The sequence below is a fragment of the Anas platyrhynchos genome, chromosome 1, assembly GCF_047663525.1.
Source record: "Anas platyrhynchos isolate ZD024472 breed Pekin duck chromosome 1, IASCAAS_PekinDuck_T2T, whole genome shotgun sequence".
NCBI lineage: Eukaryota > Metazoa > Chordata > Aves > Anseriformes > Anatidae > Anas > Anas platyrhynchos.
In genome coordinates, this window is record NC_092587.1 from 144,804,159 (window position 1) to 144,819,391 (window position 15,233).

Sequence of the window (15,233 nt, forward strand, 5' to 3'; positions counted from 1 at the left end):
CTGGGAAATTCTTTTGCATGCACAGCATTTTTTAGCTGGAAAATAAATAAATAAATAAATAAATAAATTTTAAAAAGCATTTTTGCCTGACCAAACCCAGCCGCACTGCTGCAATGCTCTTTGTGCCATTACCTCTGACCTTTCTAAAATGCACAAGGCTTCCTGGCTCAGCTGAGGTTGAGGATGTTGTTATGGGGTTCTCGGAGCCCAAGAGCACCCGGGTCTTGGAGTCCTGTCACCACTGTTCGGCTGCCGCCCAGGTTTACGGCTTACAAAAATAAACCCAGGGTCTGCTGTCACTTACACGATGTGGTGAGAGGCCTGGGTGGAGGGTGGCACCCCAGAAATCCCCCTCAGAGATGCAAAACCCCAATGTGATCATTTCCTGTGGTGTCCTGCCTCTTCAGTTCTCACGCTCATCACAGAGGGACTTTGCCTCTCTGCTTCTAAACTATTTTTGCCTGTCTTTAATAGCACAGGCCATTAGCTCAATTACTGCCTCCAAGTGTGTATGTTCAGGGAGGGGACCCCAGATGCCTTTGCCCAACACAGGCTTTTAGTTTAATTAAAGGTAAGTGCACAAATATAAACAGCGAGACATGCATCTTAACAACATTTCAGCACTCGCAGTTTTGCTCTTTGCAATCATCTGCTGCAAATTTCTCAGATGTTATTTGGTATTACTACCCTGGTTTTCAAAGGCATCCAGCAAGAAGTGCTGGATGCACTCTGGACCAGAGCATCCAAAGGTAGCTCTGCGAGTCAGCAAAGCACAAGTCGCCAAAGCCAATTACGCACAGGCAGAAGCACTTACAAAAGATGCTGGAGGGTGCTCGAAAGGAAAAATAGACCATTGGAAAGCTAAAAACAGCCATTGCTGCTTATGTAAGTGTTACCTAATCGTTATTTCTTCCTAGAAAACGGTACATCAGGGCCGTCTCTTGCCTCGTTACAAGTGTCCTCTTGATGAGGACTCTTTACAGCAACTGTGAGCTTTTAAAGTGTTGTTTATTATCACCACAAAAGCTTGCCTGCAAGGATCAGTGACAGATTTCTCCGGTGGGAATATGGATGGTACAGCCAGAGACACGCTGTCACTGCTGTGGGAGATACAGCACCTTGCTAATCTGGTATTCGTTTCATAAGAGACAGTTCCCTGGGAATACTAATCACCGCTTGCAGTAACCACACATCGGTACTCTAAAAGGCAGCCACTGCAACCTGAACAGCTACCAGTGTTTTTCCATCCAGAGGAAGCCCCAGGCACCCTGAGGAATACTGGTGGTGTACTTTGAGAGGCTGAATTCTCCTTAGAAGAAGGCTCTAAACCACCTCCTTTGTGGAAACTTTTATTTTTCTTTTCTGAAGCATTCAGTTGGTATGAGGAAGTTCTCAGGATGTTGTCCATCTTCCTGGTATCTGACCACTCAATTCTCAGCTTGCATATAGGTGTGTGACCTGAAAACTTGCTGTTAGCTGTATTTGGTCCTGTGATGTGCAGGAAAAAAAAAAAACAGTAATAATAAATGAATGAAAGAAACGAACAAAACCCAATTCTGCAGTGTTCTGCAGAGCAATAGCCAATGCAACAGCCACTTCTCTACAGGTAGGCAGGCTGAACTTACTTTGTCTCTACTTGCAGCTCCTTTTAGTTTGCTTTCCTAGACTATTCAAGTTCCAAGTAAAATTGTGGCTGTGCCTTCACATTTAAGAGCTGACTTGCTTTAGCATATGGCCTGGGGGGCTCTGAGCTGCTGCAGCAATGTTTGGTGGTCTTTGGAGCTGGGCACTGGAGCCAGAGAGAGAAATCACTTTCTGAACTTAGGTGAAGGCCCAAAAGAGAGTTTTTAGTGCTGGAGGACAGACATCTCTTCTCCTTGAGTGGCTTGCACACCTTCTGGTCCTGCACCACCGCGGCCGTTTGAGCCCACGGGACTGGGTCAGGCTGCAACTAAAAGCTGAAAATGATCAAGAGAGGTATGATGAATACTCAGCCCCTTCCTTGCCACCTCTGTGATTTCTGTGGGGCTGAATCCAACCTTTCTTTGCTGAAAGTTGCTTCATTTACACATATATAAAGAAGCATTAGGTACTTGGAAGTCTGTAGTTCTCAGCAAATTTTGTGCAGGACATTTTTGCTGCCATTGAAATGCAAAAAGCTATTGTATGAGGGATATGTAAATGTAAAAGGAAATGATTATAAAGGTAATGCTATCATAGTTTCTGAGAATAAAATTATTGAAAAAAATGTTGCTGAGAAATATGAAAATACAGAAATACCAGATGCTTGTTGCAGACACAATAGAAATGTGCAGCATTGTCCACACAATGATTGCCATGGCTTACTGGATAATAACAGCAAAATAAGTTGTGCATTTTTCCTAAGTTCACACGTAGCTAAAATAAAATTTCTCAGTTGAAGAAACATTGTGGACATTGAGCTAGACTTTCAGTGGAGAAAAAGATCAAACATCCGGATGAGAACGTATCATTTTTATAACTACTTACGCAGCAAACCATGGAAATACCAAAAAGTTGCTGATTGTTTTCAATGCTACACATCTCTTCTCAGCTTGATTACTTTGTGACGGGAAAGGCCAGTATCAGAAATACTCAAAATATTAAAATGAAATTTAAATTAATTCATTTACATGTTGACGACGTATCAGTGAAATTATTCCTGTTAACTCGAGGGGACATTTATCCGCAAATTAATACCAAGTGAGAATCGAGCATTTCCCCCAGTATTAGCCATTTAATTTAATCTGTGACCTGCAAAGTATGCCAGAGAGAAGTCATAATTTGATCTTGGCTGTTGCAATCAAAGTTTCTTAGCTTCCAAAGGAATTTAAAAATAACATGAGCTATTTCAGCCGATCTCTTGATTGCATGCAAATACCGAGGCTTATCGGCACAGATGGTTATTGCTGTATCCTGTGGTCGAAAGGACCTTCAGCCACTCCTGCTGTCAACCCCAAGCTTGTTTTTTCACAAAACTTCTGAGTTTTCTTTGAGCCCATGAGTCTGCAAAGCATATGGGGAACACGCGTGCAGAAGGCTGCAATGGACAGCAGCGTCCCTGGGAGCACAGCACGGAGTTCAAAACTCCGAATTTGGGAACATGCAGAAAGGCAATTTGCTGATCTGACCTAAACTCAGTGTCCTTGCACATTTGCATTTTGAAATATTATTTAATTACAGAAATTTAGGATAATCTGTATTTCTGCTGCCTTATTCCATGCAAGGAATGGACATCTCCCATTGCATGGGCAGCTATACAGCTTTTCCTTTTTACACCAAATTGTTTCAACATTTTCTGGAATTTTTTTCCCCTAATGTGTGATTTTTTGAGAAACCCTTAACAGAAAAGAGACAAGGAAAATAAACAATGTTCTTCACAGCTTACACTATGCATTTACATGAAATGATTGCATTTAAACGCCTGTAACGATAACTCTGCCTGCTGTTGGTGGAACAGGATAGTGCTTGAGACAATTGTAATGAGAGTCCTTGCACAAGTCCCAGAGCAGCAGAAGGCCAGCAGAAGGCTTGCTTTCACTTGTCAGAGCCAGGACAGCATGTAAAATCAGGGCATGCACTGAGCGGATGTTCAGATATATGCCCAAAAGTGCATCCCTAGTCAGCTAGGTATCTTCACAAGCTCAATAGGGATGGGGAAAAAAAGGGGAGGGGAGGGTGGGGAGAAGTAAAAGGGAGTTACTGTTCCCTGAGGAATTTCAAGGTTCAGTTAGAAGCACAGCACTCATGCAGCCAGAGGAAATTAAACAGCACCAGTGTGAATTCAAATTGCTTTCAGCACACTGCCTATGACCATTCAAGTAGATAAGGAAGAAAACAAAACAAAACAAAGCAAAGGCATTTAGAAAATACTTTGTCAGGTTGCATCACAAACACATTTTCTGAAGTTTCAGCCTGACCCAAGATTCATCAAGCAATTAGCCAGTACGAACTTCTCATTTCTTTCATTCATTTCCACTCCATGGGGTCACGGCTCTGTCAGACCTGCTCACTTTTCGCAAGGTCATTCCTGTTTCTGTCTTAGGAACGCTTCCTAACGTTCAAGTACTGTTTTCATATCACCCCTGACATATATTTTTGCAGTGTTTTGCACATCGAGGGCACTGCCACATCATTTCTCTTCCCTGCTGTTCCCAGCACTGTCACTTACAGCCTTGAGCCTTCTTGTCTGACGCAGCTGGAGGATGGCAGCTGAGTGCAAAAACCCTTCTGCAGAGTTTTCCACGGGTAATGTTGATTCTCCAGGCGGCTGTGGTGGTAGGCAGCAAGCTTCAGAGCTCCTTTTTATAGCTGCTCATATCAGTATGCTTTGACTCCTGGGGCCACAGTCATACTGAGAGTAATCAAAACACTGGCGTGTTCAAGACTACACGTGGGTTTGTAGCTTGTCCTGCCAGCCAGCAACCTGCATCAGTGTGAAGCTGTGAAGCCTTCAGGGAAGAGAGGAAATTATTATTATTTTTTTTAAATATATGTTTCTGTCCTTGCTCTACAGCCTGTTCTAAAGTTCAGCGATTGCTGCTGGAACACTTCACATGAGCAGGTTTAATCAGGCCCACAGACCAGTTATGTAAGCATGACGCAATTTGCTGGGACGAAAATATGGAGCAAGTTCAGCATTTCATTACCCGTCCAGAGACTCGGTCCGTACGTAGGCTGGAGGTTGACTAAACCGGGTGGGTAGGTGGTGATAACACGAAGCAAAGGCGTCAGGATGTGATGGTGGCATCCCTTAACCTGGCCAGATGGACGAGCTGTCTGGTCCTGCAGCACGTTGTGCCTAGGCGAGAAGATACTCCTCCAATGATTAATATATATACATATATATACACATATATCTTCACTTCTTAGTGGATGTTTCTATATTGCCAAATTTGCCTAATCTAAATCATTTTCCTAAGCAGGGAACAGCAGTTTTTTCCCGTCATATGAAATTAGTCAAGCTAAATGGGTGCAGAGAAGAGCTCCAGCAAGGCTTGCTTGGAGTGGTTTACTAAATACAGACACAGAAATGAAGGTCTACACGATAAGCCCCACAGACAAGGGGAATGTATGCTGTGAGTTTCATCGCTTACTTAGGATACTGGAACATCCAGTTACCAGTAAGAATGATCTTTTTGTGCCTGCGTGTGTGTTTGCTCATGGCAAAGAGGTAGCAACGTTTTCTGGACGCTTTGCCAAGAGCTATTGCACTCTTTGGTGCGTGCAGATTGCATTGCTCTTGGATGTCCTGCCAGCTTTGGTATTAGGGAATCCAGCATTAATAGCCACAAACTTGTACGAGCGATACATTCTCTGAGCAGCAGCAATTTAAAATTTTATTTCAGAAATGTATTTTAATTCCAAGTTCCTGTTTTCAGATCCATAAGTATTGTAAAAATCCTGTTCTCTGAGATGTGTGTTAATCTTAGCTGTGGGGTAATTTTACCTATTTATCTTGTTACTTCCTTAAACAGTCTGGACGGGGCTGTTCTGTTAACTGAGTTCACAGCATCTCACAATGAATTGACATCAGCTATTCTGGTCATCGCTCTTTAGCTGCTAAAGAGAGTCATGCAGTCCAGCACAGTATCATTATAAAATACTTCACACTCTGCTTTAATCCTCAGCCATGACTTGCTAACTACTTGCTATGCAGGAATCACTACTCTTTCCATACTCTTAATTAATACTCTGTTAAATGCTCTTTACCACATGGGGTTTCCCTGCTGTGCTGGAGGTGATCTCTCAAGGTGAACTCATGCTCTCCCCTCAGCACTCTGTCCAAGGGATGAGACCCTCCCTAAGGACTGGCTAAAGCATTGGCAAACCTCACATGTCCCCTCCAATGCTTCTGCATGTGCTATTTCTGAACAGGGGCTTTTAACTGTTTTGTGAATTACTAGGCTTTTTTTTTAAACTTCCCACCTGGATTTGGAAAAGCAGACCTGCTGGCCTTGCTGGGAATGGTGTTTCTCACATGTGGTGGTCGCAGATATGGAAATGTTCCTCACTAAAACACGGGGCAAGGGCAATGCAGGCAAGCGAAGCTGTGAATGCCGCAGCATGTGAAATACTACTCGGCTGTGTTTATCTGCCCTGCAGCGAGCAGAGCTAAATGCCTAGCCTTAAAGGGAAGTCCCTATTTTGAGGGCTTACTCTGGTGAGCAGCGAGGCGAGGATTTCTACCAAATGTGTTCACCATAATGTAAAAATTTCAGGGATAAGGGTCTGGATGAAAGGGGTCAGGGGGAGGTACATTAGGTTAATTCCCCTTGTGCCAGGCACTAATCAGGAAGGTGTTTCTCTGGGCTGAATGTCCCAAAACTGCCTTCCTGCATTGTCACTGCCCCTGTCAGCAGCTCCCTTGAAGCAGGGATCAAAAGTCACTGGTATCCTTCCCTGTGAAACAGAAACCAAGCACACACAGTTTGCAGATTTGAGACTTTATGTGTTTCTTTCTTTGGATGCCTTAAAAAAAAAAAAAAAAGTGTGATATGATCTGCCCAGGAGAGAGCAGCACTGACACCCTATAAAGGATAACCAAGGTATTCTCTTGCCAGACAGGAGGCTGGTTCACCTTATCAGCCATGATACTGAGATGAAAGATTCTTAATAGGAGCTGCCTGAAGTTGAGAGAGCCCTTTTGTGAAACCAGCATACCTCAGAGCGCACCACAAAGGAACATCAGCACAGGAACTGTGTAAAACATTTCAGGCTTGCTGATGGTAAAAATGCACCGTGGCACACACAAAGGCTGTCCTTGATGTGCTGCAGGTGTACCCTTAGTTAATCAGAGACGTAACCTGTTGTTCATGGGGGATTTTTGACGGAACCACTTTAGAAGGAACGTGCACAGCACAGCCCACACTTTGCAGACGAAGTACAACTAAGTGCTGCGGCTTGGGGATTTGGGGGAGGAAGGCAAGGGTCCCTTTTCCCTTTGGTGGGACAGCATTGCCTCCTAGTCCCAGCTCGGTGGTGGCAGCTGACACAAACGCGAAGCTCCGTGATTTTTCCCTGTTGTCGGAGCCCAACTGCATCCATGTTGCTGTGTGGGTGCCTGCCTCTGATCCCACACAGAGGAGGCAGCTTTCTTGAGGAGTGTGCTGGGAAGGAACAACTGTTGATCTCCCTCCCGAAATCCCATCTGTTGTCTTCAGCAACTATGACTTGCTGGCTGGACTAGATAATGTTTCCCTGGCAGGAGCTGTAAGTTTCCAAGCGCTTGCTTGGTGCAAAGTCAGAACTTGATTAAAAAAGGACAAGCAGGAATATAATTTCCCTCTCTCCCGTCTGTTCTGTAGCACAGTACGAGGTACGCTGCCAGCAGCCAGACAGTGCAGGGTCTGTGTGAGTTTTGGGGTTTGTTCCATGCCTCAGAAAGGCGAGGAGCAGTATGCTAATGCTAGAGGCGGGCTCAGGAAACAGGGAAGCCTTTCTGGGCATTAATATTTGTGGTGTTATTACTCTGTATGTATTTGACGATCGGCCCCTGTAGATTTAGTTTGAGGTGGAAACGAAGTCAGCAGAAGCTGAAGTTAATCGTATTTCGATGTAGCAAAGCACTGGCTGTGCCATGAGTTATTTGGGGAAATAAAGTTAAATGGAAGCCTGTATGGCAGCCTGAGGAGTTGGGGGAAAAAATGACTGACTTTTAATGAGGTCTATCTCCTCCAGAACCTAGTCCTGAGGAGCACTAGTGCCTGCAGGAACCGAAGCACAAGGGCAGGGGGGCTCATGCCGGGACCTTCCCTCACAAGCAGCCACCGGGGGGGACCCCGAAATGGCGGCTGCCCGCGGCGGCCCCTCCGGCCTCCGCAGGACGGGGGCTGCCCCGGGGCGCCCCGCTCGCCCTCTGGGGGTCCCCCAGCTCCATAGGGACCCCCGGCAGCCCCCGTTTTGGCACGGGCCCGGCCCCCAGCACGGGAGGGAGGCGGATCCGGGCGGCCGCCCCCGCCCCTCAGCCGGCGGAGCTCCGCATGGGGCGGCCGAGGCGGCGCTGCTCGGGCTGAGGAGAGCCCGGCCGGGGCTCCCTGCCGGAGGGGGCCGATGGCCGGGACAGAGGGCGGCCGGGACTGGGCGTACAGGTAGGCTGAAACTCCGTCCCTGGGGGTGTGCAGGGAGAGGTTGGACCTGGTGCTCGAGGACATGGGGCAGGGGGTGACACTGGTGGTGGCAGGGGGGTGGTGGGACCAGGTGATCCCGGAGGGCTCTTCCCACCCTGCTGGCGCTGTGTTATGGAGAGAAATGCACCCCGGGCTTCCGTGCGGTCGTAATTTGGGTCAGTTTTGCACACAGCAGATCCTTTGCTCTAAAAATTCCTCGCTTCTAAAGCGAGCGAAATCTGTAAAACCGCCTGAACGGCGCGTGTTTAAGTTCATTTACTTAAGCAGCTTGGATACGCTGTGCAGCCTGTGTAAAGTAAGTGTTTGCTGGGAGGAGAGCTGCGTTTAGAAATAGCAGCTGGAAGTTATTTAAAGCATAATTAACTTTTTTTTTTTCTTCCCTCACTTGAAGGTATGTAGAAGCAGTTGTGCAAGAATTCTTTTATTTTTTTGTTTATTTTATAGGGTTGATCCATATGGATTTGAAAGGCCAGACGACTTTGATTACGCATCCTACGAAGCTTTCTTTTCCAGGTACCTGGTGGTACTCACAAGGCGAGCAATAAAATGGTCAAAGCTTCTAAAGGGGAAAAACAGCATACAGAAGAGTCTAAAAGGTGAGCTGTACGTTTACTTAAAAGAACATTGTGTTGGAACCGGTATACATCATATTCAGTTCATGTGGGTTTTTGAATGTTGAATTTTATTTTCCTCTTCAAATGAAAAATATTATTAGGGGGATCATTGATTTGATTTAAAGTTTACAAAGGAGTAATCCTTCTTTGGCATGCACCGTAATATCTTATTACATCTGTAACCCAGAGATTATGGCCAGTGGCACTTCCAGGTGCTGGTGTACAGCTGTTATGTTGCTCTGTGCGCTCTCTGAAAAGACGTGTGATGATGCAGGAGGCACTGTCTGGAAGCCCAAGGATCGGGATGCTAGGGCTCTAACCTCTCTCCTTGGCAGTTTATTGACTGCTGAAATTTTCTAGTTCATTTTATCCTCCTTTTGTAAAACAATGTTCACCTCGCTGCTAGAAAGGTGTGTACGGAGAACTGAAACTAAGCACCTTACAGAGCAAAGAAAGCAAAAATTCATGCGGGAGCTAACGCAGCATTGGAGAACATGCTGATGGAACAGTTCATGGCCAGTTCAGAAAGGAAGAAAACCTCTAATAATGTTTCATTTTACAAGAGAGATGATGGGGAGAAATAAGTACATGGAGGGAATCAGAAGGGGACAGGGTGTTGTCAGACTGAAGGTCACCCCCCCTCCCTTCCTCTGGATTTTTCCATATAGGCATCATTTTTTCCCTTTGCTCTCAATTATGTTATTCAGCTTGCTTTCTTTTAGGAAACCTTTTGGAGTTCCCTATAACTATATTAAAGAAAAAGTGAGTAAAACAACCCAAAAGTTCATGCACTGGCTGTAACATAGCTGAATATTCAAAGCTCTGCTTCAGGTGTGGACCTTGAGTGCTAATTCTGGCTGTTTGTTTTTTTTTTTTCCCTTGGCACCAGGAATGGAATGGTAACAAGTGAGACGTTTTCAGAGGAACAGTGTATTTAGTGGAAGGATGTCAGTTTTGAGGCTGAGGAACACCAGAAAATGTAGGTTTGAGCTATAGTTGCTAGATCATATGCTGCTAACTAGAAAGTAACTACTGATACTCTCTTATTTTTCTTCCAGAGATAAAGAAGATACTGTTTAGGGTGTACATTTTTAATATAGTAGTAACTATGCAGTATTCTGAGTTATTTTGAGAATTCTGAGTTATTTGCAGAATTCAGAGGATTTTGAGTTTCTGCAGAATTTAGCATTCCAGTTGTGGAAAAAAATAATCTTGGGTTTTAATTAATCTCCTTATTTTCTTAAAATGGGTGAACCGTGACAGGTGAAACCTTTAGTAATTTGCACAAGCTGCTCGCATCTCTCTGCTCTTGTGTAGCCTGTTCCAGCCTCACAGACGCAGAATGTTCCTGTGGTAGAGCAGTGTGAGTGCCTTTCGTCTTATTTCAGAGCCGAAACTTTGACTAATTCTCTCAGCTTGTCCACTAAGCTTCAGTACCAATAGTGGTGCTGCCCCTCTAGCCACGTAATGATAACAACCATTAATGTCATGTTTATCTTCCCTAACAGGCTAATGTGTTGTATTTTTAAAAAGTCTGCTGCAGTTTGTGAAAAATTGGGTAAAGTAGATCCACTGAGGGGGTGCAGGCAACAGCTTTGGCTGTAGCAAGCCCTTGCAGGCTGGCGTATCATCTTTGATGCTAGTTTTTGTTAAAGGTACTCAAATATGTGTTCTCATGCATATGTGTAATATATAATGTGTAATTATAAGGAGAGCGACTGGAGTTAAGTAGCGTTGAGGAAGTGCAGTCTGAGTGTAAATTTGAAGCTGTTACACTAAGCCGCCCTCATTCCCATCAGCTGATTCCTCAGCGGAGGAGAGCAGCAGATTAACCTGTACAACTACTGATTGAAATGCTTCCCCTCTGATATCAGTATTTAGATCGAAGCCTGTCAGTTCTGTGAAGCACAGAATTAATTACCTAAGTAGTGGCTTCAGTGTGTGCTTTATCCTACAAGATGATCCTGCAGGGCCTTGGGGAGGAGAAGGTCTGATTTGTGGGGTGCTTGCTGCCTGGTGAGGCACTCCACAAAATTATGAAATCACCTAGGTTGGAAGAGACCTCCAAGATCACTGAGTCCAACCTCTGACCTAACACTAACCAGTCCTCCACTAAACCATATCCCTAAGCTCTACATCTAAATGTCTTTTAAAGACCTCCAGGGATGGGGACTCCACCACTTCCCTGGCTCCAGCACCTGGCTTCCTTGCTCAGGAGCTCAAAAAAAAGCTTTAAAAGGCGCCCTGCTGTGTCTAGCTGGGGGAGAGGCGCTGTACGTGTGACACCTCTGTGGCTCCACACCCATTTCTCCCCACACATCGAGGAGCTCAGCATTGCTGGCCAAGAAGAAGTGATGACCTGTGCTAATTTTCCAGTTGGGAAATGTGGCGTGTTCACGTGCTGCTCAAGTTAGCCTCATGCCCATGTGCGGTACGGACGCATGTAATTCTGTCCTACTGTAAAGAAAACTAATTAGGCTACATTTTAACGAGGGTAATTAAGCGGTGTATCCTGTTATTCTGGATCAGAGCCTTCCGGCCGGGCAGGGCATGGGAGTTTTGGCTGGTAGTTCCTTTTGCTCGTTCTTCAGTCTCTTCCTTTTGCTATTTTGTGGTGTTCTGTTTCCCTTTCTACCCTCGTTATCAATGCTGTCTCCTCTGCACATGAGAAATTCCAGTTGGCAGTCAGTCGCTTGCCTCCTCTCTCTCTCTCACAGGATCCCAGTAACAAAGGTAGAATTACTGCTTTCATCCACTTGGCTGCCGTCTTTATTGAGACCAAAAGACAACCACAGGCAGGCAACAAACCCTCCAAGATAATTACCCAAAGGAGCTTAACTCTGACCAAAAGTGTGCTGTGTAAGAGAATCAGGCTGCAGGTGGATTAGTCAAAACTGGCGGGCAGCAGAAGGCACTCTCTGGTCTTTGAGGCTGGTAAAATCCAGTGCAAGGTGAAAGTGGTTGTCGCAGGAGCACAGCTGGTCCTCAACAGATGTTGGAGGAAGGAAGGAGCTTCTTGGAAAGTCAGTGTGTACGTTTGACAGGAACTTGAGTGCTCGCAGCACAGGTCTGCTTTGTTTCTTCGATGTATGCATAAAACAAAACCTTCAGCTCCTTGTTGAGATGCTGTTCTCAGCTCTGCCGTAGAGTTTTTTCCAAGGTCTGAGTTACTTTCCTCAGTATTTAATCGGAATTGTTATGTGCAGATGTTTTTCAAAACCACACTCTTCTAAAATTTTAGGCATGATGATTTTTGTTCTTAAATGGCGTTTTCCTGCGTAACTTGGTCTGCCCATGGTGTAGAATGAAGCAACGTTAAGGGGAAGGGGAAAAGGTAAACACAACTTTAACTTGATGCAAAAACCTTAAAAATTTTCATATTCCGTGTTAAACAGCTTGCTTAAAGACTGATGCTTCATGTTTCATCTATGAACGGAGGCAAAACTTTGATGTACAGATATTTCTTTATCACATACTCCAAAACTTGGACTGTTGAAGGCTTGGTGGTTTTGAGCAGTGCTGCTCTTGAGATCAAGCCTCTGGTGTACAGTCGGAGTCGGATGCGTGCTCGAAGACACATGCACAATCCGGCTTCATCTGTGAAAGCTTCTTAAACCCGACAGTGGGAGGATGTTCTGCTGTGTGGGATGTTGTGGGTTTTTATTTCCTGAAGATAATGTGGAAGCACCCGGGGCGATAGGAGCCTCTGGCTGCCTATTGTCATGTGAATGATGACACTGAGGAATAATGAGTGTGCTGGGCGCTGCAGGGCTGCTTTCCCCTTGTGCCAATGTCAAAGGCCTGTCCCCACTTCCCTGAGTTTAACGCGTATTGTTGTTGGATGTGGTTGCTGGCTGTGCTTTCAGGATTGATAGTTGTTCATCAGCTGCGTTCCTGTGCTTGCTGTGCCCATCTCTAGGATTTATTGAGCAGCAGAGTTCAAAATCTTGTAAAAAAGATGAAGTGGGGATTATCAAACAGAAATGAGTAAATTATCTCCAGTCTGTCTAGAATAAGGTTGCGGTTGAAGTTACTTTACAGCTGGAACAAGAGAGGCTGTTACCCATAGCATAAATCCTCATGGGAACGCTAAATAAAAACTGTACCCTGAAGGCCAGGTGCTTATTGCAAATGTGAAGGGTAGGAACGTTTTTTTTGAGAGAAAGTGCCAGATTTTAGGTGGGCGGAATGCCCATTAGAGATGCACAGATCTCTCCGTTGACATTGGGAAGGCAGTTTTGGCTCCTAAAGCATAGGCAGCTAAAAAGAGGTGGAAACGAGGCATGTAGAAGGTCGCTGGCTGAGTTGCTGTAAACTCATTTTGCTCTGCTGTTTTTAAGGCCAACTGCCTTTAATTCAGACACCGTTTATCTTGAGTTACAGACCTACGTAACTGGATAAAACCAGGTTGGGTATTGATATTTTGTGCAACAACCAAGAATTCCCCACTCTCATTCGAGTCCCGTTGAATTTGGACAAGAGAAGCTGGAGCTTTAATTAAGCATCATTCATTTAGTAGTAAATGTCTGATTCCTTTGTCACTTCCTTCTCCCTGGAAAAAGCAGAAGGATCTCAAGTGTTTGGCTGTCTTTTGGGGTCAGAAGGGGTCATGCTGATGTAGGATTATGTACCCACGAGCAGCATTGGTTCTCTTACTAATGTCTTTCATTCCATTCCTAGGAGGAAGCTGCTTTGGCTGTTATTAGCCTGATGCTCCTTCCTGCAATCTTGCATCCTAGTTATTCACACTGAATCATCTGCTTAAAAAAATAAATAAAAAAATAAGGCTAGGATGCAGGAGATAACAGCTATTTTAGATCTGAAAAGATTTCCCCAGTTATTCTGGGACAAATCGTCTGCTGCTCTCTGACATTTCCATCCCTTCTAAATGAGTTTAGGCAGTAGCCATGTGTTTCGTACTTCTGTGTCTGTGATGGTTGCAGTGGTTAGATGCTAAACTGAAATCCCAGTGTTAGGTTAACACAGCCATTTATGCTAGAGCATAACCAAGCAAACAGTGGTAACGTGTCAGAGGCTGTTAGGGAAAGAAAAAAGTTAGTGCTTGTCTGAATGATAAAGGAGGAAGGTCGAGGAGAAGCTTTTTGGTGTTCCTATCTCCAGTCAGAAATTGGGAAGGATTCAAAATCCTACGAAGGCAATAGAGGACTGAGAAAAGCATGGGTCTGGCGATCAGTGTGGGGAGTTTGAGTGGCAAGTATTTAGGCAAGAATCAAAAATACACGGTAGCTGAGAAGAAAATGCTTATCCTATGTGGTGGTCTAGGGGAAAAAGCATAATAATCTCTAGTAAAGAGTTGTCCTGTGACTTACCAGCTTTCTGTTGCTTGTTCCAGAAAAAAAATGTATCTGGAAATGTTTTCAGAGCAAACCAACAAACAAAAGCTTCTTGTTTTGCAGTGAAGAGGTATATCAGGAAAGGCATCCCCAATGAACACCGGGCGTTGATCTGGATGATCGTGAGCGGGGCCCAAGCCAACATGGAGCAAAACCCTGGATACTACCACAGGCTGCTCGAAGGGGAGAAGAATGACAAGCTGGTTGAAGCAATCAAAACAGGTCATTGTCCTGATAATAAAATCTGTGTTTATCTACTGTCCTATGTCCTTAAATTGTTAGAGATGAAGTTATGTCATGGAAAACATGGGTTTCTGTAGTGGTGGTTTAAGTGCTGAATTAGCATGTAAATTAGATTAGCCATAAGCTCTTTAACAGCACAGATCTTTCCAGGTTCTTCATGTAGCCAAAAACATTAAGGAAGATTGGAAATTTTTTTGGAAAGGAACTGAGAACAAACTAGAAGGCGTTGTTATGTCATCTCCTAGGTGAATGATGAGTTCTAACTCTGTAGTGTGAGACCTGCCTTTGCATCTGTTTCTCCTTATTTCAGTCCCAAAAGGACCTGGAAGAGCAGCAGGAATGGTTGAAGACGTGGAGCAGTGTCTGCGTAAGGCAGATGAATTACGCTTGCATCTTAGCTCGAGGAAAGATTGCTAAGGAAAAAAGCTGCTGACAGACCTAAATGAATTATAAATGGTGTAGAGAGGGTGAATGGGGAACAGTTGTTAACTGAAGCAATTCATTTTGTCTAGCAAGAACTAAGGACACTGGATGAACTTTGCCATGCTGTGGATTTAGAAGAGCGTATCACTGAATTGTGGTGCTTGTTGCTGGAGGGTGCTGCTGAGGTCAAAACCATGAACCGGTTCAAAAAAGAATTTAACAAGCCGAGGGGTGGGGAAGTCCACTCAGGAACTGGTGGTTTTACCATGCTAGGCAGCTGAATACCACAACCGCTCTCTCACTCCCCCTCCTTAGAAGAGGAGGGGAAGAAGTAAAGGAAAGAACAACTCATGGGTTGAGATAAGGATAATTTAATTAAAGGAAAAAAATAATTGTTAAGGAAAGATCATTATTTATTGAATAATTTAACTAAAGGGAAAAAAGAGAAAGGG

General features: G+C 44.6%; 1 protein-coding gene and 1 long non-coding RNA gene across 3 annotated transcripts in view; one reads left to right on the top strand and one right to left on the bottom strand.

The window, feature by feature from the left end:
• Positions 1-1,094: 1,094 nt before the first annotated feature.
• Positions 1,095-6,667, bottom strand: LOC113839866 (uncharacterized). The gene is made up of 3 exons (XR_003492522.3): positions 4,190-6,667; positions 1,626-1,958; positions 1,095-1,488 (listed from the first exon to the last, which is right to left on the bottom strand). It is a non-coding gene; the product is annotated as an uncharacterized lncRNA (long non-coding RNA).
• A 1,276-nt stretch (positions 6,668-7,943) lies between these two features.
• Positions 7,944-15,233, top strand: part of GRTP1 (growth hormone regulated TBC protein 1) — a 32,298-nt gene continuing 25,008 nt past the window's right edge. The window contains exons 1-3 of one of the 2 annotated variants that reach the window (XM_027444472.3): positions 7,950-8,108; positions 8,592-8,743; positions 14,179-14,337. In XM_027444472.3, the coding sequence (XP_027300273.1) occupies positions 8,071-8,108; positions 8,592-8,743; positions 14,179-14,337 (349 nt within the window). In that variant the 5' untranslated portion in view covers positions 7,950-8,070. Of the gene's footprint in view, positions 8,109-8,591; positions 8,744-14,178; positions 14,338-15,233 lie in introns of both variants that reach the window. The other variant, XM_072031717.1, reaches the window with a different exon arrangement.